The sequence below is a fragment of the Heptranchias perlo genome, chromosome 17, assembly GCF_035084215.1.
Source record: "Heptranchias perlo isolate sHepPer1 chromosome 17, sHepPer1.hap1, whole genome shotgun sequence".
In the NCBI taxonomy this organism is placed as follows: domain Eukaryota; kingdom Metazoa; phylum Chordata; class Chondrichthyes; order Hexanchiformes; family Hexanchidae; genus Heptranchias; species Heptranchias perlo.
The window spans coordinates 32420864-32447840 of record NC_090341.1 but is presented as its reverse complement, the minus strand read 5'-3'; the positions used below and the strand labels follow the sequence as shown (position 1 = coordinate 32447840).

At 39.3% G+C, this 26977-nt stretch overlaps 1 protein-coding gene across 7 annotated transcripts in view; it reads left to right on the top strand.

Annotated features, from left to right (window-relative positions):
• magi1b (membrane associated guanylate kinase, WW and PDZ domain containing 1b) overlaps positions 1-26977 on the top strand; it is a 384369-nt gene that overhangs the window by 302746 nt on the left and 54646 nt on the right. For 5 of the 7 annotated variants that reach the window (XM_067998858.1, XM_067998855.1, XM_067998856.1 and 2 more), the window contains exons 4-12: positions 632-835; positions 5348-5552; positions 9966-10048; positions 11219-11254; positions 17776-17833; positions 18832-18914; positions 19323-19412; positions 19931-20113; positions 20904-21539. In XM_067998858.1, coding sequence (XP_067854959.1) covers positions 632-835; positions 5348-5552; positions 9966-10048; positions 11219-11254; positions 17776-17833; positions 18832-18914; positions 19323-19412; positions 19931-20113; positions 20904-21539 — 1578 coding nt within the window. The remainder of the gene's footprint in view (positions 1-631; positions 836-5347; positions 5553-9965; positions 10049-11218; positions 11255-17775; positions 17834-18831; positions 18915-19322; positions 19413-19930; positions 20114-20903; positions 21540-26977) is intronic. The other 2 variants (XM_067998860.1, XM_067998857.1) reach the window with 1 other exon arrangement.

The following is a 26977-nucleotide window of genomic DNA, read 5'->3' as shown; positions in this document are numbered from 1 at the left end:
CTCTCTAGATTCTAATTCTCCAACCAGGCTGACTCCACAGGTCCTAATCCTATTGACAAAAGCTCCTGTCAGGAATTGGAATTATCCCCAAACTAAGGTTGTTCTTCAATTGTGGTGCATGAAGGAGTAAACACTATGGCAGAATACCTAGAGCATTAGATAGCTGAGGAGCTCAAAGTCTTTGAGATTAAAATTCCTTGCACACAGAACATATCTGACTGGAGTCTTGATGTTGCACACCCATAATTGTTTAAAAGATATTAAAAACAAAAAATATGTGAGTATTCATCATAGAACCTGTCTGTTATTTTTTAAAAACAAAGTGCAAAATTGCAGAGCAATATATTGTACTGTCTGGAAAAAAATGAAGTGCAAGATTTTTGTGGAAACCAGAGAGGATAGGCACACAAGTTAAATGAGTGAGCAGCAAATATTGCGAAGTGAATGAATGCGTAGTTCGTTTAATACATGTGGATGCTGATAGCTGGACAAAGGTTCTGTCCCTTTGATTAAAAGAATGAAAGAATACGTCTTTCAAACCTATTCAGAGGAAAAAATTAATTGAAGCTCAGCTTTTAACAAATTATCTCCATTTCTGAATTTAACATGTAAATTTGTTCCTGTTGTCTAGGTAACTATTATGGAACACCCAAACCTCCAAGCCAGCCACTCAGCGGGGAAGTAATTACCAGTGATGCTTTGCGAGGTCCTCAGTCTGGCTCAAAGCCGACTCCAAAACGAAGCAAGTCATACAATGATATGCAAAACGCTGGAATAGAGCAACCAGAAAATGAAGATGATGAGGAAAACCCTGAAATGAACAGTAGTTTTACAGGTAAACTAACAGATTCCAGGAGATCTCATCACCCAGTCTAAAAAAAATGTTTAAAGCAAAAATGTAGTGACTGATAATTCCATGCATTAGAGCTTGTTTAGCATATTTAGTACAAGATAGACAGAAGAAGTAAATTGATTGGGCAATGTGGTGTATCTTGAAATCTACAGTACACATGATAAAACATGAGCTAACTATTTGACATTATATCACAGAAAGATGAAAGCAGCATTTACAATTATCAGCTTGATAGCCTTCTCACTTCTGACTCGGGAGGTTTTGGGCTCAAACTGATTTCTAGATTTGCCCTCGCACCATTACCTCCGTGGTTTCCCTGAGGATCTAGCCTTGATCCCCACCTTTTCCTTATCTACAAGCTGTTTCTTGGCAACGTTGCTTGCACACATGGGGTCAGCTTCCACATTGCGACACCCTGCTCTACCACTGCCTCTGTGCCGTCAGACTGCTTGTTCGACATCCAGTCATGTATGAGCCGCAATTTCCTCCAACTAAACATTGGTAAAACAAAAGCCTTCGCTTTCGACTCCTGCCACAAACTCCGTACCCTTGCCGTTGATTCCATCCCCTTCTCCAGCAACTGTCTCAGGCTCACCCAGACTGTTACCAGCCTCAGCATCCTATACGGCCCTGAGCTGAGCTCCAGACCCCATACCCTCTCTCTCACAAAAATCGCCTACTTCCACCTGCATAACATCACCTGCCTCTGCCACTGCCTTACCTCGTCTAGTGTTGAAACTCCTCTCCATGCTTTTGTCACTGTGAGCTTGATTATTCCAATGCTCTCCTGCCCAGCCTCCCATCCTCCACCCTCCATAAACTTCAGTTCATCCAAAACTCTGCTGTCCGTATCCGATCACACACCAAGTCCCACTCACCCATCACCCCTACTCTCCCTGACCTATATTGGCTTCCAGTCCTCCAACGTCTCAGATTTAAAATTTTCATATTTATTTTTAAATCTCTTCATGGCCTCACCCTGCCCTATCTCTGTTAGCTCCTCCATCCTTATAACCGCACCCCCCCCCCCACCCCGAACTCTCCATTCCTCCAACTTCTGGCCTCTTGTGTATCCCCCTTTTCTTTTAACGCACCCTTGGTGGCCATGCCTTCAGCCACCTAGTCCTCACACTCTGAAATTCCCAGTCTAAACCTTCTGCTTCTCCATCTCCCTCTCCTCCTTTAAGACACTCCTTAAAATCCACCTGTTCGACCAGGATTTTGGTCACCCCATCTAATATCTCCTTCGGCTGAGCATTCATTTTTTTCTTTATGCTTCTATGAAGCACTTTGGGACATTTTCCCTCTGTTAAAAGCACTATATAAATATGAGTTGTTGTAGATTTGAACATATAATCCAGGCTGATACTCTACTGCAGTACTGAGTGACTGACTGTTCCATTTTCAGAATGCTGTCCTTCAGATGAGACATCAAACTATGGCCTTTTCTGCCTGTTGCAGTGGTTTGAGTAGATGTTAAAAATCCCATAGCACTATTTTAAGAAGCACAGAATGTTGTCTTGGTATCCTGGTCTACATTTCTCAACCAACACACCAAATAACAGATTTATCAATCATTTATCTTATTACTTTATGCAAAATGGCTGCTGTGTTTGTGTACGTAACACAAGACACTGCATTTTAAAGTTATTCACTGTAACATGAAGTGCTTTGAGATATTTCTGAGACATATGATAAGGTACTACATAAATACAAGTCCTTTTTTTTCCCTTTGTAAAGGTCAGAATTCCTGATGGCTTAATTTTTCATAAACATATATTTAATTGTCAAGACTGTCAGTACATTACATAACCATTTGGCAATAAAACTGCATTGCAACACCCCATTGTGCTCTTTCTACTAAATGACTTAATCAATTGTGCATATAGTGAAACCTGTACAAATGGACACCTGCAAAAAACGGACACTTATTGATAGTCCCAAATAACTTAAATTGTACTAGATACAAGCTGCACCTGGAAATCACGGACATTCGCAAGTTACGTACCATGGACAGCCTTCAATGCGCTAAATCCATTTACAACTTAAAACATGGGACAAAGAGGTAATCACGAGGCGGCAGTGGGTGAAAGAAACGGCTTTTGTGGCATGGAGATCTCTTTACCCATTGTCCGTGGTGACAGACAAACCCCTCTACCACTGGGATTGAATGCTTGCACGGCTCAATCCCAGGAATAGAGCGGTTTCTCTGCCACTATGGATGCTGGGTAAAGAATTCCCCATTCCACAAAAGTCTGGAACTGCAGAGGACAATATCTTATCTCACTCAACCAGTAGGTCAAGTACTGATGAGCTGCTAACAGGCCCCTACGCACCCTAGGGTTCCCGGAATGATCGGGAGTTTCCCGATATCGGCAATTCCTCCCCTGTGCGCTGCCTCCAGCAGCCTGGGAGATCTGCGATTTAAATTTCCCGCCGCAGTGCGCCCAGATGAACAATAGACACTTGCAAGACACTGTAAATAATTCCTAACTGTTAACCTGGCATCGGGGGTCAGAACAATGATAAACTGCATTAATTTTAAACTGAATCATTTCCCTCCTTTTTACCGGCTGCTGCTTAGAGCTGTCACCCGCAGAAAACCACGGGGGGGGTGGTCGGGGGTTCGGGAATCCGGGGATGGGGGGGTGGGGGGAGAGTCGGGAATTGGGGGGAGATTGGTAATTGGGAAGAGTCGGAAATCGGAGGAGGCCGTCGGGAATCGGGGGGCTAGAGAGTGTGAAGGGGAAGAGAAGGGGAATGGGGGCTTGGGAGAGATGGAGACTGGGGAATGGGGGCTGTGGTGAGGACCAGCATTTCCTGCAGAGCTGGGACCATAGCAAGGTGATGAGTGGGAGTGGCACTGAGGAGCAGCCAGTAAAGGGGTGAATGAGACCTGGGGACCTGACTGTGGGTGAATAGTGAACGATTATTTCCGCTGGTGGGCGAATGGGGAACAAGGGGTTAGAGATCGAGGATTCTCACCGGAAGAACTAGGGAGGTAGGGAAGAGGAAGGGTTCTTGAACTGAGAGCTGTTAGAACATGGGATCCTTCACCACATATGGCTGTTGAGGTAGAGACTAAAACTTTGTTTCAAAGGGAATGGGATAAATATTTGACCAGATGATCACGTGGTCAGATGTCATGTGATCAGAACGTCATGTGATCAACCCTCCAAGAATGCCTCCAACCAGAATTGGCAACCCTCATCCACCCCCCCGCACTTCAAACATTAGCAGCTGCACCACAAGAGGGAGGGAGCCCCGGACAGGGGTCTGCAGGACATTAATCCCCCCCCCCCCCCGATTTGGCTGAGATCTCCCAGACACTCCGGCCCTACAGCAGCCACCTCGCCCTGTGCAGGCTGGCAATGTAGCAGATCCCAGGATCAGGACATCCCTCCCTAAATAGAAAAGGACCCCAAGATGGCAATGAACTGGGATACCCAACAAACAGAAAATGAACTAAAATCATATCCTGCTGGCAGGATGTCAGAATTAGGCATGATCCCAGCTGAGGGCGAAAAAAAGAAGGAACGCTGCAGGAGATACAGCTAATCCCGCGATATTTGGCTCATCCGGTTTATGAACATACAATGACCATTTTGAAAATAAGGACACCTGCAAACAAAGGCACCTGATGCAAGTCCCTTAGGTGTCCCCAATGTACAGGTTTCACTGCATATGTAACTCAGGGAATCTGCTGTCAATACTGTAGGCCAAGCTAAAGAGTACAGAGGCATTTAAAGTGATCCCTTTGTAAATAAGATGAGAATTAGAATGGTTTATTTATTTTTTAATAGGAAGCATTGAAATAGAAGTTTTTGTTTGAGTCCCATGCTGTGTATTTTCCTGTGGGAATTTTTTGCAAAAGGGTGAACTAGGTATTTCAGAATACATTAAACATTAGGGAAGGTATTTGTCCACAAACCTAAGTGGTGTTGAATGTTTTCTCTGATGTCTTATTTAACCTCAGAACCTTTCATGAAATTTTATTGGGGGATGCAGATGAGTTATTGAATAACACATAATCACCAGTCACTAGACAAAATGGCAGTCTCTGGTGAATGTCGTGGCAAATCTGTGCTGCTTTGTTGAGAAGAAAATTATATATTTCTGATAATATAATGGATCACCTACAAATTCAGAGGTTCTTTTCAGTTACCGTTTACTGCACAATAACACCATTTGTGAATTAACTATCAGACTGTTGATATGCTTCGTGTATTTAAGTGACTATGTGGTGGTCATCCTGTTTGTTAACTCATTTGAATGGAAATGGAAAAATGTTGTTGGCAAGTTCAATGATGTGGACTTTATTCATGTCATTTTGAATATGTATACTTTTCAAATGGTTTTTTTTGCACTTGAAAATTGAACGTTTACTGTGTTTTTAGTTTGCTAAAATATTAACTGCCCAGTCACATGACGTGTATATACATAGTATTCCAGAAGTGATGCTTGGGGTTTTCTGACTTTTTTGGTTGCTTTTAGATTCTAGTGAACAAGACGAGCAAAACACACACGGCCCCAAAGAAGCGGCACCTCAATACAGCAACCTCAACAGCTCCAATACCCATAGCACAGAGCTGCCTCAGCAACCAGTACATAACTCAGATCTCACAATAGACAACCTTGGCCCTTTGCCTGACAACTGGGAAATGGCATTTACTGAAAATGGGGAAGTCTACTTTATCGAGTGAGTAGTTTCCTTTTTATTGGAACCTTATTTAGTACTTTGCAATGTGTGAGCCATTAATCTATGAAGAATTATAGATTTTATTCATTGAAGATCAGAACTTCTGTGGTGACTTGGGAAAAAATTAAGCACATTTGCATTGGTAATGAAATTATAGACCAATTTTTGTATTTTCACTGCACTGGAACAGCAAAATACTCATAGTTGGCATTAAACTGCTTGTATTTCAAAGATCTAAATTACTGCTGATTATGATGTCAACTATGGCATTGGTGTGTGCTATGGAGTGGTAGGCCACTGGTTTTTACCCAAAATTCTCCACAAATGTGTTCCTGATCTTGACCATTACTTCAATACTGATTGAAGTTCATAATTTGGGAAAATTGAAAGAAAAGCAGCACTGAAGTTCTTCCATGCACCTTCTCATTGCATGATGAAGAGCAGCATCAGCAGACACCTTGGAGCAATACATCGCAACAACAACAACTTGCATTTATATCGTGCCTTCAACGTAGTAAAATTTCCCATGATGCTTCACGGGAGCGGTATCAGACAAAATTTGACACTGGTGTTATTAGGACAGGTGACAAAGAGCTTGGTCAAAGAGGTAGGTTTTAAGGAGCTTCTTAAAGGAGGAGTGAGAGGTAGAGAAGCAGAGAGATTCAGGAAGGGAATTCCAGAGCTTAAGCCTAGACAGATGAAGACATGGCCGCCAATGGTGGGGTAAAGGAAATCGGGGTTGCACAAGAGGCCAGAACTGGAGGAACGCAGAGTTCTCGGAGGATTGTTGGGTTAGAGGAGGTTGCAGAGATCAGGAGGAGCGAGGTCATGAAGGATTTGAACACAAGAATGGGAATTTTCAATTTGAGGCGTTGCTGGACTGGGAACCAATGTAGGTCAGCGAGCACAAGGGTGATCTCCTATGACTAGAGCATTATCCTAAGCGAAGAAAAAAACAAAAGTAAAATAATCGGGTGGAGCATGGTCAAAGCTAATTGGTTAATTTGATTTTAGAGGGTTATTTGGCTCCCTTTTGAAGGGGTTTGCCTCATTCATAGTAACAGAACTCGTCTCCACACTCTGCTTTGCTATTTGTATGCGCATAGGACTCATTCACAATTTTTTTTCACCATTATCTCTTTGGTTAATCTGGATAGATTCCTAGTTCTCCCACTGCTTCTAAGTCATTATTATTCCTATTAGTTCACACCGTCTGTTCAATTCATTCGAAACTGAAAAAGGTGTCTGCCGTGGCTCAGTGGCAGCATCTCGCCTCTGAATCAGAAGATTGTGGGTCCAAGTCCCATTCCAGAGCCTTGAACACATAATCTAGGCTGACACTCCAGTGCACAACTGAGGGAGTTCCGCACTGTTGGAGATGTCGTCTTTAGGATGAGAAGTTAAACCGAGGCCCCGTTGTCCCTCTTAGGTGGGCCTGAAAGATCCCATGGCGCTATTGGACGAAGAGCGGGGATGTTCTCCCCGGTATCCTGGCCAATACTTATCCCTCAACCAACATCACTTTTATATTTAAAAAAAACAGATTATCTGGTCATTATCTCATTTCTGTTTGTGGAAACTTGCAGTGGGCAATTTGACCCCTGCCATTTCCCTACATTACAACAGGGCCTACACTTCAAAAGTACTTCATTGGCTGTAAAGCACTTTATGTCATCCTGAGTTTATGAAAGGTGCTGTATAAATGCAAGTTCTTTCTTTCTCTCTCCTTCCTCTTTCTCTCTTTCTTTCTTGTAATCAAGATACTCTTGAGAATTTATGTGTCCAAACTTTTCTTAACTACTGCCTTTTTCAGGATCGACATTTCTGAATCATATTAAAGGTGGCATCACAAAGCTGAGTTCAATTTTTAAATCTTTACATATTTGATATAAAGCTACAGTGACCCATAAAGAAGTTATACTGTGGGATACAAGTGTATGAATGCTTAATGCATTTGTCTGAAATTTCTCTCACTGCTATTTTAGTGGAGCTCTTAACCTAGTTATATTTAAATATTTGTATTATGTCTATAAGGAAGCCGAAGGCTAAAATCCGCTCGGCTGGATGAAAGTCTCCCCTTTGAGATTGTAAATCTGTTATGAAAAGTGCCCAGTACTAGTAGGCACAAGTCCACAGTAAAAAAAATTTAAAATTGCCCAAAATGGGAATACTAAATTGTAATTTCTGTTCAAAAATATCACAAAGATGGCTGGCGTGGGAATTAGATGCTTTATTTGAAATCTGTAAGGATATTTTTTTGAGAATGGGACAGTGTAGAGGATGCTTAACTCTGCATCAGACCTGGGGCCTGATTGATGAGGATAATAAGTATAAAAGTATTCCCTCTTTGTAGCTTGATGAATAGAAACTTTGCCAATTATCTTTGCACATAACAGTGGCAGAAAGAGAAGTGCATGTAGATTTAATTTGATATTTAATTATCATTTTAGTTGATATTTTTTCAAAATCTGCAGTTTTTTTTTGTTTCCTGTTTGCAGGGAGCTATATTTACTCTGGGAACCTCCAAAGGCTTACTTTGTGGTGTTTCTCATTGAACTTGTGTGATTGGGCTTGGCCGTTAACACAGTGATCCTGAAATGTATGGCACAAGCAGTACTTTGCATGGACATTTGACTTTTTTCCTTTTTTTGTTGTTGACTGCCTTCAATGCTGTTTTTTTTTGTAATTGGGGCTTATATTTGTGCTGAAAAAGATGATTCCATTGCATTAAAAATGGCTTCTATTCAATCGCCTGTGGAAATTGAGTTTCGACCATTTACAATCTAAATGGCAATCGGGGCCCTAAGACCCCAGTTTGCATATTGAAAGGGGCCGACTGCTTGAAACAGGCAGGTGCTTCCGGTGCCCAGCGGTTGGCGCCTTTCAAAATGTGGAGCTGCATCGTTGGGGTTTGTAGGACGGTAAGGCTACCAGCCCCATTTTAAGGCCATTACCACCCCGTTAACATCAGCAGATGCAAGTTAAAATCAACCCTATCTAGTGGAAGGATCCATCCTATGTCATCATCCGCATCCAATAATGTTCCAGTTCTGCTGAAACTTATTCTGCAGGATCTGAAACAACAATGAATTTCTATGTAAAAGTTTCAGATTGAGATTGAGACACACTCAACTGGATGAAAACTGTTTTCTATTTTGGCCTTTGGGTCATTCACCTGTTGTCCATCTGGCCCTCCAAAAATATCAATGCTTTTACACCCTCTCTGTCCGCTCTTCTTCTGGAACCTCTGCCCTAAATGCTTTGCTGGGCCAGAGACTCTTCCCTTGTGTCACTTCCTTCAAAAAGGAGTGTTGAAGGCTCCTGTTCTGGTTGCATTTTGCTTGTATGTTGCTTGTGCAAGTTGACTTGATACTTGTTACATCTTTTACTATTCTCCTCTGTTTGAATTCTATAATGTGTCAGTGTCACAGGTTTGGGCTCTAGTTTCTGGATGAGAATTTTCACTGTTTGAAAAATCATCAGTGCATTTTTGTTCAAATCATTTGTTCCACTTTGGTTGATCCACTGCTCATTACCCTTCTAATTTGTGATTCTTCCTTTTAGGCTCCTGTTGACATTTGTCAGATTCATGTCTCCTTGAACTCATTTTGCTTTTCTGTTGTAAGAAATGGCTCAGTTACAATTCATGGTAACTGCTGTCTGTTTTGTTTTTCCTGGTCCGTTCACTTCCTTTATAAATCTGCTAGGATTCTTTTAGGAGGGCTTCTTAATCCACCTGCAGCGTGGTTCAAAGCAAGCCCCCTTCCTTCCCTCATAAAATTAGTGTTTAGGATGTCAATACCTTGAAATAGCTGCATTAAAAGTTTTCTAATGTTCATTTGCTTCTGTGAGATTGATGATATTGTGTGATCAGCGGCATTCCAGTTAACTGGCCTGGGATTGAACATTTTAGAACATAGGAACAGGAGTGGGCCATTTAGCCCCTTGAGCCTGTTCCGCCATTCAATGAGATCATGGCTGATCTGCGACCTAACCCCATATACCCGCCTTAGCCCCATATCCCATAATACCTTTGGTTAACAAAAATCTATCAATTTCAGATTTAAAATTAACAATTAAGCTAGCATCAACTGCCGTTTGCGGCATTGATATTTGATACTTTATCTCCTTAAGAGCAGCTTCCAGTCAAGCTCTGTTGTTCAGAAGATGTTGCTAAAATTATTTTGCCTTTTCCCAGTGTAGAATTTGCCGTATGATGTGCCCTTTACCATTGTATTCAGCATGCTATAGATTCACCTAGTTTAAAAGATCAATAAAATCTATTGCGGTGATATTTTGAAAAATAATATTGAACAGTAGTTGTTGACACAGGATTCAATATTATAAACTAAAGCCCTTGAGAAATTCTGGCTAATATATGTGAATACTTATGTACATTGTGTGACTTCACAGCCATAATACTAAGACCACATCATGGCTAGATCCAAGGTGCCTGAGCAAGCAGCCAAAACCACTGGAAGAATGTGAAGATGATGGTAAGTGTGAAATGTGACGATTCTTGCAACTTAAAAGCATTCATTTTGTTCTCCGGAAAGGTTTGATGTTACAACAAAGCACAGTTTATTTGGTGACAGAAACATGCTCTTAAATGCCTTTTTTGGAGCAATCCATTAATAATTAGCTGCTCTAAGATATCAATGACTTTGCTTAAATACTTGATGGAATGTCACTCCAGGTTACAGATTTTAGCGACTAAGCTGGTTGTGCACCTTCAGTTTTAAAGATTGCTTTGCAGTCCAAGAGTTTAATTACAATGTTTATTTATGCTGTTGTTTGTAAAGATATTTGGTACTGTCAAACCACTCACCACTTCCAAAAACAGTTCTTAGAAAATAAATGGAAGTTCTTAGATGTAAAATCTTTGACAGTTTCTGTGCCGATATTAACACAAGTAATTTGATACTTTATCAGTTTTAAATGATTACTCTGCTCGTCAAAGTGACAAAGAAATCTCTAATTCTGTTGAAACTGTTGTCCCTGTTTAGAATGTTAGCTCTAATTTGATTTTTAAATAAGTTACTACCCTTTGAGTGACTAATGACTTTGGAAACATAGCAGCATGAAATATATATATAGCATTTTGGTTGTGTTCTCAGTTAGGCCTTTCCTCTTGAAATTCCTTTCTTGGATTATGTCTGTGCTGTTCATTTATTTTAAAGCTACAGTACCCTTGTTGACCTCTTCATTTGGTAACCTGCCCTCGTTTACAAACCTCATCTTAATTATGGAGGTCTTTCATATTTGCTTACATAAGCAAAAAAAATTATTACAGAAATTAGTGCCTTAATTTTTTTAACAATTGAAGCCAACTACAAAGTTTAAAGCAGTCAAAAGATTATTGAAGTATTAGTGGAATAATAAATCTGTTTTTTATATTATGGCTGTTTAAACAGTTTGCACGGGACAACCCGAAATGGATGCAGTAACTTAAATGGTGTGGAATGCTAGACATCCTTTAGAAAATCTGGGATATTGTGGGTTGCTTTTGTGTTTCCCCGTTTGTTTGTTTTTTAAAAAATAACTGTGTGGGTGAAGCTACTGCTGTTGGGAGTGGGGTCTCTGGTTGTTGGTATAACTTTGATTTTAGCTAAATTCTTTTCTGTTGCTTTCTTCTGCCCTTGCTTGGTGCACTTGCCTTGGAGAAGAAGGGGTACACACAGAGGAACTGGACAGTGAAATAGGTAACTCACCATATAGCATGACATGCAGTAACTCATGTTTCAACAAATATTCTCCTTATTAATACTGTTTTTTTTCTCAGTGTTTTAATTATTATTGTGATGAAAGAGATTCAATGCTCCTGTTAGTTGACTCGATGTTTGTATTTAACTGGAAGCTCTGTCCTTATAGCAAAGCAATCTTGATATGTAATGTTAGACCAATCTGACCTCTGTAATCAATGGTTATTGATCAGAAAAGATATAAGATGCAACTATGTGGTTATTGTGGTTGCTGAGATAAATCTAATGGTATGACATTAAAATGTCTCAAAGTAAAAGGCCAGCATCAACAATGAATGATCTATGGGTTTGAATAGTGTGTGTGTGTGTGTGTGTGTGTGTGTATACATATATTCAAAATCAGATGTTCTAATTTGGATCATTTAAAGTTTGGGAATACATATTCCAGAGTTAATCCTAATAGGAACAGGAGTAGGCCATTCAGCCCCTCGAGCCTGTTCCGGCATTCAATGAGATCATGCCTGATCTGTATCGTAACTCCATTTACCTGCCTTGGCACCATATCCCTTAATACCCTTGGCTCGCAAAAATCTATTGATCTCTGATTTAAAATTATTAATTGAGCTAGCATCTACTGCTTTTTGTGGGAGAGAGTTCCACACTTCGACCACCCTTTCTGTGAAGAAGTGTTTCCTAACTTCTCTCCTAAATGGCGTGTCTCTGATTTTAAGGTTATGTCCCCTTGACCTTCTATATTCCAGGGAATACAAGCTTAATTTATGTAATCTCACTTCATAATTTAACCGTTGGAGCACTGGCAACATTCTGGAGAATCTGCACTGCACTCCTTCCAAGGCCAATATATAATTTCTAAGCTCCAATGCCCAGAACTGTACACAGTACTCCAGATGCGGTCTCCTAACCAGGTCAATAATTTGCCTTCAATTCCATGAGCTTTAATTCTAGCTGTCTCTTGTGTGGAATCTTATTGAATCCCTTCTGGAAGTCCACATACACTACAGCCATAGACATTCCCCTGTCTACTGCTTTAGTTACTTCCTCAAAAAAATTTAGTTAGGTTCATTAGACATGACCTACCCTTTACAAATCCAACTTACGCAGCTGTATGGAAGAACTGTACATTTTAAAATGGCAGCCTCCTTTAAATATCTGACAGAATTGTCTTCTTACAGAATTTTGAACCTGCAAATTTGGTTTTCACAAATATATGATACTGCATTACTCAAGTGTATTTGGAGTGCCTCTCATTCCATCAAATGCTGATAATTTCTTACAATCTCACCTAGTCACAGACTGCTGGTGCTAGCTTTGTGAGCTGCTCTGAGTGTAGCTACATTCAACAAAGGTTGTACCAAGCTGAGCTAAGAAGTTCATTACCATCTAAATTATAAAAACCTTCAGCAAGATACTGTTCAGACAAATGGGTCACTCCAGGCAATGTAGTATAGTAATTAACGAGATGAAAAACATAGATTGGTGGAGCTTAAAAGCAAAATCTTATGAACACTTGGAGCAAAGGATCCCTTTTTGTTTATGCAATAATGTGCTGAAATTAATGCACTCACACAAAATTATTTTTTCTGTTTTATTTAATACTAATGGGTGCAGTACGTTTACAGCCGCTGCTTTTTTTCAAGTGTGTGCACATCGAGAGTAAGTGTTCAAACCTCCTGTTTTTTTAAACCATTTAGTGAAGTACTCGTGTGATTGAAACCTTTTTTCCTTGCCCCACATCAAAAACACATTGAGATTGAATCTATTGTTCCATAACACAATGTCAAAAGGGGGAGCTACACACAAATAAAACGATCGATCAGTATTTTCTTTAATTTGACCTCTAAACAGAGAGGGGAATCAATTCCTGGGCACATGCTTGTGTAGTATCTTGATTCCAACTGGTGTAACCCTCCCTCAACCTTAAGGCGCATACCTCTGAGTGGCCGCAGTGGTGGAGGGGGAAGAGCAGAATAGATATGACCACAAACCCTGCTTTGTGCTTGCTCCAGGTACAAATGCACATTGACAAAGAAATCTAATTTGTGTCCAAAAAATAATGAAGTAAATTGGCAATGCTTTGCTTTCATAAATCACTTCTAAAATCTGATTTACACATCAGTTTAGATTTTTTTTTGAAAAATGCGTCTTTAACTTGCGTAAATCTTTAAAAACTGGTAATTATAAGAAGGATTTGGTCAGTCATAGTATTTTTAAAAAGTGAATTTCAATAGCTTAGTACATTCCAATTAGTGAGGTATCAGGGGATGGTGCCTTATAGCAACAATATTGTTTTGAAAAGAATTTGTAGATTCATGCAGTGTATAAATGTTGTGGTAGTTCAGTGTTAACTAACACATATAGACAGGATTTTATGAAAATTTGTATCTGTAAAAGTAATTATGAAGTTCCAATGCTTATCGATCTATTTCTCTTTTTATGACATAACATTTCAAGAATACAGATTCCCTCTGAAAGTAATATAAATAAATTGCAAATGCACTAAGCAGAGGTTTTACTACTTCAGTTTAACGCACAGTTTGTTGATATGGATGTTTTTAGGTTGTGACTCAATTATTTTGACTTTTCTAGTCCTGGCACAAATGTAAAGCAACATAAAAACTAGCTATCGTTAGACACATAGGGAGGGGGTCCCATTATTATGCTTAAGCAGAGCAACTGAATCAGGTACCATCAAACTCTAGCAATTTTCATGCTGGAAGTCCATTGCAAAAGTGGTACTAGAGGGTTAATGATAACATTGTCTGCCAGATGTAGTTACTGTATTTCATTTGCTGTTTGACAAAATACTGCCATGTAGTTTCTGTATTTGATGCATTTACAGTCATGAGGGTATATAGGGATAAATACAGAATGACCTGGGAAGAGTGGCCTTCAAATGCATCTCTGCCATTCACCAGTAGAGTTGAAGAAGTATTGAATATTATCATGACCGGCAAAGTTATCAAATTGTGGTACATGTTAGATCTGAAATGTTTCAGTGGATTATAATAATTTTAAGTCAATATACCGTATAATTTTCTGGGTATGGCAGTTCGATGAATATATATACACTTAAAATTTGAGTATTTCAAATATTTATTCCATGCCCTTGTATTTAAAACTGATAAACTGATTGTTGGTCATGGTCCGTGCCTGATGGTAGATAAATTGGGGACTTGCCAGACACAATATTATCCAGAGATTATACCTATCTGTATAACACAAAAGGAATGGGTTCCTTGGCTTATTTTATGTTAAAACCATGGGTATAAATAGAACTCAATGTAAATTTTTAAAGCTTAAAATAGGATAAAAGTGAGGCAGAATATTGTGGATTAAGGTTATATAGCGAATAATGACATTACTAAAAATGTAACATTCTTTGAAAACAGTGACTACGAATCATTGTTTGTTTTTGTGGCTGCAGGGACCATATCAATTGATTGTCCTGTGTTCTCTAGTGGAGGTTTGATTGGCAGAGGAATATAGTGTTTAACCGCATGATTTTTTTTCTGACACGTGGTGATGGGAAGACAGCTTAAACAATGAACAATATTCTGAAAAATAGTTTAGTTAAAATCATATTTTGTGGTTTGAATGATGCAATTCACTTTCTTCAAAACTCATATACACCACAATTTAACCAGTTAATAATGAAAGATGTTATTCGGAGACTCTTTTTTTAACAGGACTAGGTGATGCAGTGTGATAGTATACTGTCCTATGACCTCTAGGCCCTGGATTTAAATCTAGTCCAGACTGAGTGAATTAAAATCTTCTCCCTCTCTCCACTAGCTTTAATGATCCTGTGTGGAATGAGCAATGAGGCCTGCAGTGCAAAAGCCATTGCTGGTTTGGTACTGTATTGACGATCTCACTCAGAGAAGCCACAAGGATAGCTGGCGTAGAAATAGAAAAATGTCATTCAATGCAATGTGTGCAGTCAAGAGATTGGTGCCAAGGTACATTTTTGGATTGGAGTTGATTCTGAATGTGCAGTACCCAATCTGCAGCTGTGCATATAGTGCTGGTATGGAAGGTGTTCCGTATCCCAGTGCTAACATCCTTCACCTTCATAAACACAGAAGTTTGCCCAAAAAAATTTGTAAATACCTGATCAGTTGCCATGGGAATATCACTGCTACAAGATGTTGCACAAATTAATGAGAAAATGTCAAATGTTGCAGGGTGACCTTTTGGAGAGGGGAGGTCGGGATTACCAGAGCAGTTATCAGGTTTTAATACGCACAGTGCAAGTGAATTTCAGAACACTGTAAAGTAAAAATAGCAAATGCTGATCACGTCAAGGGCCTTTGGCACAGTTTTCAAGTTTGACCCATTTTTTTATATGGGCCACTGCAGCTTCAGTGGAAAGAAACCTAGAATATTCTTCCCAAAAAAAAACCTCCTCCTACACTGCTGACGTCTGGGCCAGGATCTGTCTGCAAAAATCTAGTCATGTGCCTTTTGTTCAGTCTTTACTCATTTAAAAGCCCAGTATTTGTAGAAATTGAGAATATTTGAAGATTTTTGGACAACGATTATTATGGAAAATACTGTCATCATTATTTATTCATTCAATTTCTTTCAGTACCTGCTTGAGAGCCAGTATAGAGGAATTCCAGACATGCTACATGTTTTTGCACTAATACGGAGAATAATGATGATTTACCAATTTGCATTTGTTAGTCTTTCAGTGTATTTTTTACACTCATTCTCAGAGGACTTTTAAATGAATAGCATATATACATAAATGAATTCAATTTTTTTGTTATAAAATTCAGAAGTGTATTTTAAAATGAACATCAGTGCACTGATTCAGTAGTCTATGATAGGTCTGTTTGACGCTGAACACCTACTCGTGTTGGAGTGAGCCTATGGCTTAGTAGAAGCACTCCCTCCTCTGAGCCAGAAGGTGCAGGGTTTGAACCCCATTCCAGATAGTCCCAGTGAGTGGAGACAGGAGCTCCAGCTCTGAATTCTGGGTTGACATCCAGCGGGATACTCATGTCCGGTGGGTGTGGTTGCCGCTCATTATGCAGGTTGTGGGCGCCCATAAAACCCTCCCACCGTATAGGACTCATCACCCTGATAAAGATGGCAATGGCCATGGAAGGAGCGTTCATGTTGTGGCCTGTTAGACTGTCAATCAGCTTGTGAATCATTCTACTACTTCACACTGTTCTCCAAGAGTGTGATGAAATTTAAAAAACCCATATGTTCTTTTGGTGCCGGAAAGAAATCTTTTTTTAATTCTACATCTATACAGGAACCAGCTCATTGATTCTAGCTAGTGAGTTATCGCAAACAGTAAATGGTGCATTTGCCTTTGATTTATTGTCCACAGTACCATCTTCTGAAAACCAATCAGGATTCTAGGCTCTTCCCTTTTCTTCAGCTCTGTGCTTACTTTTGATGTTGTTTCCACCTATTTTTGTTCTGTCTCCTTAGACAGAGCAAAGAATTTCCTGTACAATATTAGCTTATTTGTTTTTGTCTAATTCTACAAGTAGATAGAACTTGTTTTATAGTGCGTTCAGTCCTAGGAAAAATAAATTATTAAGTGCTTTTAAAGAATTTGTTCAAATGATTACAATGCATCAACCCCTCTCTTTCCACACCCCCTCTCTTTCCACCACCTCCACCCACCCCCCCACCCCCCCACCCCCCCACCCCCCCACCCCCCCTGAAAATCATGTCCTCACCTGATATCTATAAGTGGCACTTTATAGCTAGGTTCATCAGATAGCCCAGAACCAATAAGAACAAGTGTAGCATTTCACCATTGTATATTGTACTCTTCAAGTAGAAAATCTTTAATTCAGGCCTTAAACCAAATAACTTAACTTACATTTATATCACATTTTTAACAGTCTCAACAGTAAATGTTTCAAAGCACTTCATAAATAATCACAAGGAAAATGAATGCTGATTGTAGAAGGAAGGGTGACTGAAAGTTTGGTCCCAGAGATTGATCTTGAAGGGGATTCTAAACGTGGAGAGAGAGAGAGAGAGAGAGACAGACAGACGGACGGACGGACGGACGGACGGACAGACAGACAGGGTTTGGGAGGGAGCTGCACAGATTAGGACCACGGTGACTGGAAAACTTTGACACCATTGATGGTGGTGGGGGGAGGGGGGTGCACAGAAGGCTAGAGTCAGAGGAAGGAAGTGTTCGGGAGAGGATATAGGGCCAGAGATATACAGTGTCACAAGGTCACGGAGGGATTTATAGATGAAGACGAAAAGTTTGAATTTAATATAAGATGCTTTTCAAAATCAAAAGATGGGGTGAAATCCTGATTTTGTTAACTTGAACAGACGGTAGATGTGAATAAAAATGGTATTTCATCACTCTGCAGTTACATTTACTATCTTGGCAAAATTGCTAAAAGACAGGAATTTCACCCTAATATCTTTAAACCTAAAAGTCTGCATTTAATCTATACTTGAAGTGAATCAGCAAATTCCTTCACAAAGATATCTTTTTGTCCTTTCAGAGCTGCCCTCTGGGTGGGAGAAGATAGATGACCCTGTATATGGTGTCTACTATGTCGAGTAAGTTTGTGAATTCCTTCCGTATCTAGCAGTCAACTGAGCCTGCACCCAATAATTATTAAATAGAAATTATTGTAATCATAAAGGTATAATCCAATTTTACCCTTTTATTTTACAGTTTCCATAAAGCTATTACTTCTCCCTTCTCCCTCACCTTTCTCTCCCCCACACTCACTCCCCTTTCTCCTGATCACTGACATGTGACCAATATAACCTTCTCTTGGGATTCTGCCAATACAATAGTGTGTGAGGCAGCTGCACTCCAATTTATTTTTAAACTCTGTGTGCAGAAATATCTGACCATTGTTTCTTCACAAATTGTATTTACTGCATTATTTTCAAATTTTTTTTAGTCTTTTTTCATGTTATTCCTTCCTCTGAACTCTCAGTTCTGCTTTCCCAGGAGAAGAAGCCTAAATGAGACATAGACCTGTTGATGAAAGGCATTGGTGATGTTCTCTGCTCAGCTGTTGGAAGGCGCTCTGTGTCCTGATAAATCATTTGTCACGTTTGTTAATTTCTTAAACATCACCAACAATTCTTTGGGTGTTTGATTAGTTGGCTTGTAATCATATTATAGAATGTCTCTGAAGACATCACAGTCTTATCTGGCACAGTCCACAGAAAATGGAAGGCCTTTTATTTATTTGTATATGTCTAAATTCTATGTGACCCTTACAAGTTTTGGCCCTGACATTAAATATAATGTAGAATATATATGTGTTTAGATTGTTTATAGTATACTGTGTTCTATCATATTTTACTGGCAACGTGAACTCGTTAATATGAACAGTAAATGGTCGGCACAAATGCAACAGAAATTTTGATTTCTCTGAGGATATGTACTTTTGCTGAAGCAGGATTTATTAAAGGAATAAATGCATAATATATATTTTTGCTGTCAGCTTCTGAATTTGCTGCAGGGATGCTGATACTAAATTAGACACTCCTTCCCAGAACTAGTTTGTATCCTAACGTAACACTGTCTCTCTCATTAGTCACATCAATAGGAAGACACAGTATGAGAATCCTGTTATTGAGGCCAAACGCAAAAAGCAACTTGAACAGCAACAAGCAGAAGGTGAGTATTGAATTCTGAAAGGCGTATCACTCAGAAGATGTAATGAGGGAAACATGCAATCAGATGAATTCTAGGCACTTCCTGCACAAGACATTGGAACTGAACCCATCTGCCCATAGCAGAAGGTAGCCAGCTCACACATCAGCACAGCATAATGTGGGTTACATACTATACCTGTGCTTTGCAAGAAAACTGTCCAGATTATGAAGTGATTAGTAAATGTAATGCTTATCACCGTAATGATGAAAAATAATATAGGCCATTTCAAACAGTGTAAATGTTTTCCTATTGTCAAGGAAATGATTCCTTACATCTTCATTGTTGCAAGCAAACTTAGGATGAGGCCATTCTTGAAGGAAATCATGTACTGAAATAATACTTTGGATTCATTTTTTCTTACCTCTCCAGAGTGGACAGAGCAGCAAGCATCTCCTGGCCCCAAAGCTCCAAGCTACATGCAGAATAGTCAGGAGTCTTTCAGAGAAACCCTAGCACAAGGTATATTTGATTCAGCATAAGTATCAATCATTTACAATCTGAGAACACCTGTACTCCATCATAAAAGTAAAAGGGGATACAATAGATAAAGCTCCTAAGGTTCATTTGTTGAGGGATTTTATGGATGGGGTTGGCTGGGGGAGGGGTCTCTGTCTTTATTTGCCTTAAAATCCACAAGAATCCTGTTCCCTGTATCATCTGTAGAGTAACAGCAGAACATTCAAATTGGCAACTGTAATAAGGGTTTAAAAACCATTTTAAGGCAACACTACCTTAACCAAAGAAAATAAATAATCCTTAAGAGTTCATGTAATTTGGATGATGTTTACAATAGTAACATCCTTATCTATTGACCTGACAGTTAATGTCAAATGAAAAATCCAGTAGAATTTTCTGAAAACATACTTTGCTGATTTCAACGTGTTTTAAAATTTTCAACAATTTCACTAGCTCATTCCCAGCTGCAAGCCTGACACTGAACAAGAACTATTTAATTTGCAATTAATTTCTGTGAACAGGCAAGCCCTTCTTTACAAGAAACCCTGCAGAGCTAAAGGGGCAGTTCATCAACACCAAACTGAAGAAAAGCACCCGAGGGTTTGGATTTACCGTTGTTGGTGGTGATGAACCTGATGAATTTCTACAGATTAAGAGTTTAGTTCTTGATGGGCCTGCAGCACTGGATGGCAAAATGGAGACAGGTACCAAATGAGCAGAATCATTCTAGTCTTGTAATTTACAAACATTTAAAATTTATTTATTTTGCAACCCACCCCCCCACGAAGTCCCAACTACCCTACTTTCTACAGTGAGTTGGGAGGGATCATGGTGCAAATTTCTCCATGACCACCTTTGGTTGTCCCTTCTGTGGGATGAAGACCAGAACTGGGTCTTGCTACTTCTTCCCTTCTCTCTTGAAAGGTTGCACTCCACTGTGACTCTGCACTCCATTTATCAACTAAGATGAGAACCAAAAGGGAAGTTTGGATGCAAGTCATTGCTGAGATTCGAGCTTGTGATGCACAATGTCAGCAAACCTATTGCAGCCTCCATTACCACCAGGTTCATTGCTTTGCAGTGGCTGAATAAATCAAATTGTGCTGTTATTAAATGGAGTTCTGGGAATCGCATTTTATGATTCTGCCTGTTTATAATTCAGTTTATGATGACTGAAAGGTCAAATTCCATTTTTATTCAGTGGGATTCTGGGATCGTCCCATGAAAACTACAACCTACTGGCCTCGATTATAGCCTGCATAGCTGTCTAGTTGTTTAGATTGACTTTAAATTATTGGCTACATTCAATATATATCTACCCTTGGTACTCACCAGTATTCATTTCCTGGCATTGTCAAACTATTATGCAAATTATTACTTTTTTTTGCATTGCTCAACACCATTTGTGAAGTAAGTAATTGCGAAGACAATGTGCATAAATTAAGTAAATGACGATGCATTAATGTAGCTAACCTCTTCTAATTTCTCTTTTAGGTGATGTTATAGTAAGCGTAAACACCAGTTGTGTGCTGGGATATACCCATGCTCAAGTTGTGAAAATATTCCAGTCTATCCCAATTGGTGCAACAGTGGATCTTGAACTTTGCCGAGGTTATCCTCTGCCATTTGATCCAGATGATCCGAATACTAGTTTGGTGACATCAGTAGCTATTTCAGATAAGGAGCCTATTATTGTCAATGGCCAAGAAAACTATGACTCCCTTTCAAGCCACAGTAGCCAAACAGCTCCTGCAAATGGGAATGGAGTGAAAGACCAGAGACCATATAGTCCATCATCTGGTGATGTTTCATCAAATGGATCCCATACAGGCTATCCCAATGATAACGTCTCCTTGGCTTCCTCTATTGCAACTCAGCCTGAACTTATAACTGTTCATATAGTGAAAGGCCCTATGGGTTTTGGTTTTACCATAGCGGACAGCCCTGGTGGCGGTGGCCAAAGAGTAAAACAAATTGTGGATGGTCCGCGCTGCCGTGGTCTGAAAGAAGGGGATCTCCTACTAGAAGTCAACAAGAAGAATGTCCAGAACCTAACCCATAATCAAGTAGTTGATACACTGTTAGAATGTCCCAAGGGAAGTGAAGTGACACTACTGGTCCAGCGAGGAGGTGAGTGTTGAATCTGCATTTTGATGATTTTAGATATGTATGTTTGAAACTTTTCAATGATAATCTTTCCCCAGCTCCCGAAACATATATATTCTGTCTAATTATAAAATCCACATGCTCAATAATATTCTTTGCTTTGGGAAAAAATTCTGAAGTTGCCCTGTCTTTGGAAAAAGCTATTAGCTTGTCCTTTATAATTTGTATTTATACAGCATTTTAGAATGTGGCACAGAGCTCATTCAGTTTAAGATTTCTGTTGGTTAAATCTCTTCATACTTTTACAGCTTTAATAGTTTCTGCTGCGTGTTGTACTTGGGTAGGCCTGTCGCAATGATTGAGTTTGCTGCGGTGCAGCTATTTTAATCTTCTGATTAACTTTTGACGTAGTGTATAAAACGCAATGAAATAAAAGGATAATTTAATTTGTACAGTTTGTGAACATAAATTGTTGGGGAGGGGAAGAAATGATGGAAACTTCTGTATGGAAGAGGTGAGAGAAATCATTAATATTTGTACATTATGACTTTGATTCATGTCTAGGACTTAATTGGTGCAACAGTACTAAATGGCTCTAATGACCAGAGTTTGATTAGTAAATTGATTCTAACTGCTGTAGTGGCAAAGTATTATTTTGTACTTGCTATTGGAATAAATTGAACTGTACAAAGCAAGTCATTAATGAAAATTAAATATATGAGCTAGAAGAACTAAAGTCTGATGATAATGGATGAACACTTAACATATTTTTATAACATTCCTCTGTCTACTATTGAAAATAAATGAGCTAATGTCCTCATAAAAATAGCAGACAGAGAATTGTTATATGAATGTTATTATTATAATCCAAGAGTAAGTTCTAATCTTAAATATATGTACTTTACCCATCTGTGTAATAACAGTTCTTGCGTCAAGAACATGTCAGCTTTCTTTTTCCTCATTGGTTCAGTGTATGTACCTCGGGCCTTTTTCGGCTTTCTAACAGACTATTGTCATTGTCTCACCAATCACACTGCATGGAGCTATTCTCCCAAAATTAAATTTTCTCCTCAATCAAATTACACCAAAAGAACATTTCTCTGATCGACAGCCACCTGCGCAACTATATAATCCTAAATCTAAATTTAGAACACAAAAAAAATGCATTAATTCAGGGGGAAAAAAAATCAGAGACTTACCCATAAACTTACTCATCCCGTCTTTTAGTTGTTCCAACAATCACCCTTATCTGTGCTCCCAACACACTGCACCAGATATCACGGACAGCTTTGACCCCAGGTACACCTTCCTCGGGCAACAGAGATCAGCCCACAAAGCCTGCACTCCATAGCCCGGTCTACCTGAAATATTCAAGATTGAGATGAATTTCCTGGAAATTATGCAACACTTATTATTTTCACACGATTTCAAAATATTTAGTGACTTCCTGTAATTGCAATAATTAAAATAAACACTTAAACTTTTTTCTATCAATAACAAATTGCTCTGTAAATGAGGTCAACTCTTGTGATGCAGTTAATCAAATGGTGGGCTGTCGATTTGGCAAGTAGCCATTGACATGAGTTTGAATATTTATAAAACATTTTAGCTTTTGATAGAACATAGAATAATGGTTATATTATTGAGAATGATTTTGGCAAGTGGTAGCCCCTTCATTCTAGATGTGTAAAGTTACAGTTGAGCTTACAGAGCAGTACAATCCCAGTTAGACTTCTGCACAGCTGCAGAAATAAGGCGTTGCATTTTGAACGCAGGCACAAGCCCATTCTGAGGAAGCATCACTGCTCATATGCTGTGCTACTGTATGAAAATTGAACTCACATGTCTGGAAGCATTCCCTTTTCTAATTTGGTGACTCAGTATTCATAAACATGCTTTTGTACTTTTTTCAGTGTAGATTTACATAAATCTGACCATATATTTCCTTTCTAATCTGGATTACAGATATGTTTTGAATCAAATCTCCAAGGATTTATCCGTTCAGGAATCTGTAACATTAGGTCACCTTTCCACTGTGGTCTAGATACATTGATTGTTGAATAATGCATCCCAGTGTTTCTTTCACTTTTGATGTGTGCCTGACAGTTATCGAGTGGTGCTCTTGGAGCAACGTGAGCCATTAGTGTGAATTATTTATCACTATTTGCTTGCACTTGAGTTAATATATAGACCACTGGATGCTGTTGGGAGAATGAGTGAAATAGTGTTACTATTTTAATTTTTGTTAAGTACCTAGATAAAGGTTTTCAAGCTAGTTGACAAGAGATTGATATTGTTACTCAAGAGATCACTAAGTGGGCTGTATGAGGTTCCAGAGCATTAGGGGTCTACAAGAGGGTCCCAGCTGATCTCCAAGGTCATCAGATTGCTGTTCTTTTTGTATTTGTTCCATTAATTTTATTGCTGTATCTATTATAAATTAAAATCACAGCTAGTAGGGCACAACATTCCAATTCAAATGACATTGAAACTACTGTGTCAGGCTCCAATAGATTTATGATGGGGAAAACCCATCCTAAATGTGTCGATGAAACTTCAATACCAGTTACTCCTGCAGGTGGCACTGTAATAAGGGTTTCCAATGTCAACTGTCATATAACGTTAGTAATTGGAGAGTTAGTACCAAAAAAGAAATTTTAGTCAGTACATGTGTCAGCCAGCAGCCATGTTGGTGTAAGAAAGAAGAAAGACTTGCATTTATCTAGTGCCTTTCACGGCCTCAGGATGTCCCAAAGGGATTTGCAGCCAATGAAATAGTTTTGAAGTGTAGTCACTGTTGCAATGTAGGGAACGCGGCAGCCAATTTACGTACAGCAAGGTCCCACAAACAGCAATGTGATAATGACCAGATAATTTGTTTTAGTGATGTCGGTTGGTGGATAAATATTGGCCAGCACAATGGGGAGAACTCCAGTGCTCTCCTTTGAAATAGTGTTGTGGAATCTTTTATGTCTCTCTGGGAGGACAGACAGGGCCTCGGTTTAACGTCTCATCCGAAATGTTGTGCCCGACTAGCCCTACCACCTCCAACAGTGCAGCACTCCCTCAGTACAGCACTGAAGTGTCAGCCTAGATTATGTGCTCAAATCTCTGCAGTGGGTCTTGAACCCACAACCTTCTGACTCAGAGGCGACCACCGAGCCACAGCTGACATCGGTCATCAAGCCAGCTCAATTTTAAACTGTTCAATTATAATTTAAGGTTTTAAATTTTTTCATGCTTCCTGACATAGCCCATGGACAGCCTCCCACCTAATCCTCCTCTTTCCCAAGGCTCTCAACCTCCCAAACCAGAACGTCCGTTCAGGCCTCAGCCTTATCGGAGCAGTCGGCAGCCCAACCATCCCCTCCTGAACTTCGCATTTTTGCCCTCAGCCCAAAACCTCTGTCACCGTTGCCTGGCCGTGCATTCCCTTGCATGGCTAGCTGCTTCTGTGACCCCTTCACTCTTTCCTGTCTGGGTCCAATTAACCCCCCCCCCCCCACCCTCTAACCCTGCTTGATCTGAACACTGCACTTGGTCTTGACCCCCTGTGTGCAACTTGACTGGTACTAATCGAACTCGTTTCCTACAACAATAGCATTATTTTCTCTTCGGTAGCTAACACTATCTTTCATAACTTAGGTCAGGGACCCTGGAGCTCTCAATATTTGCAGCAAGTTCCCAGGAGTGTGATAAAATTTGCAAGAGATTCCCCCCATATAGACTAATTTGAAAACCATTGACCTAGACTAGAGTTTATGCTGCTTTGACATACAGTAAAGCCAATAGAGTATTAGAACATAAATAGAAAAATGATTAATGCTTGCTATTATCTCCTTGGCCAGCTCATTTCATTAAAGGAAAAATAGTACATGCTTAGTTCTCCTCTGAATGAGGAAGAAAAATAAATTTAAATATTTCTAAGTGCAGCCCATATATGTTTTTAAAAAAAAACAATTTGGGTTAATGCTACTCAGGGATTTTTGTACAAATCCAAATACTATAGAATCTGTCAATCACTTAATGCAGTCTTGTATCAGCAAATGAGCTAGAATTTTCTGGTAATCTTTCACATTTGACACATTTATTATTAATTACTAACAGTTCATTTCACATTGATACCCAGCTCACCCGAGCATGTTAGGGACCATTCATTAAAGCTGCAACCCCTGCCCCTCATGCACTTTGCAAATTAAGTCACAAACTATTTATCAAGATAGTGCAATGTGGGGAAAAAATCAGCCTTTAGTTCTGATTAGGAAATTTAAATGTAAATTGCATTATACAGCTCTTGCTATTTGTGCATTTGTCCATTAATCAATCTTGAAGGGGTGAAGCGCCCACAAAGATTTGGAGGTAAGAAATGTATCTGGGTGATTTAAAATGGCTTAATCAACTAATATGTGCAAGTTAAGTTTTCATAAAATTCAAGCAATTTTTGTTTGAGAGGTGCAAGTACTCATTGATGGAATTCCTCTTGCTGGATGGGATACACCAGTATGATTCTAGAAGTTGAATTTGCCTCTATCTTAATCTGAGAAAACTCTCAAATTTTTCTTCCATACCTCAGGACCCTTCCACTTTTCAGTGCACCACTTTAAGTGAACACCTCAGCACTTTTAATATTCACAATTAGTTAACATAGGAAAAGTCATGCATGAGAAAAAAAACTATTTGGCTCATCGGAGCTCATTTATCTCATACATCATGGCAACTAAACATTCTTTGAATAACCCAAATGCTTTTGTCTCTATTACTTGGGTGATTGTTCCATATTTACCAAGCAAAGTATTTGCAGTATTTTCTGTTCAGTTTTCCATATTCTTTTCTTTTTGTTTCTTTTTTATATATTTTATTTATTTATCACATGATATCTCTCCAACCGGGGGCACGTGAGTGTAAGTTGTGTTGTATACTAGGTAGAAAAATTGTACATATTCCTTCGATGTCATAGAGAAAAGACGAATACTTTTATACGGAAGTACTATTATACTCACACACTTTTTTCTTTCTTCCTCTCTCTTTCTCCCTCTCTATCTCTCAATTTCTCTCTCCTCTAATTGTTAAGTAGCTAATGCAGCTTTTAACTAATCATTTTCTGGAAGAGTTTGTAGCTTAGTGTACCTGGTACTTCAAATCACCCCTCATGACTGAGTGCCAGATGTTGATTCATACTGCAGCAATTGATATTAAAAGTGTATTAAATAGGGGCATTTTAGGATCTGTCTCTTTGCTGTTGCCTTTGTACTCTTGATTCTCTCTAACAGCACTGTGGGAGAACCTTCACCACACGGACTGCAGCGGTTCAAGAAGGCGGCTCACCACCACCTTCTCAAGGGCAATTAGGGATGGGCAATAAATGCTGGCCTCGCCAGCGACGCTCACATCCCATGAACGAATAAAAAAAAAATCCAATCGTGTGTCTGTCACTCATCTACTCTCCCCTTCCTGTCTCAATG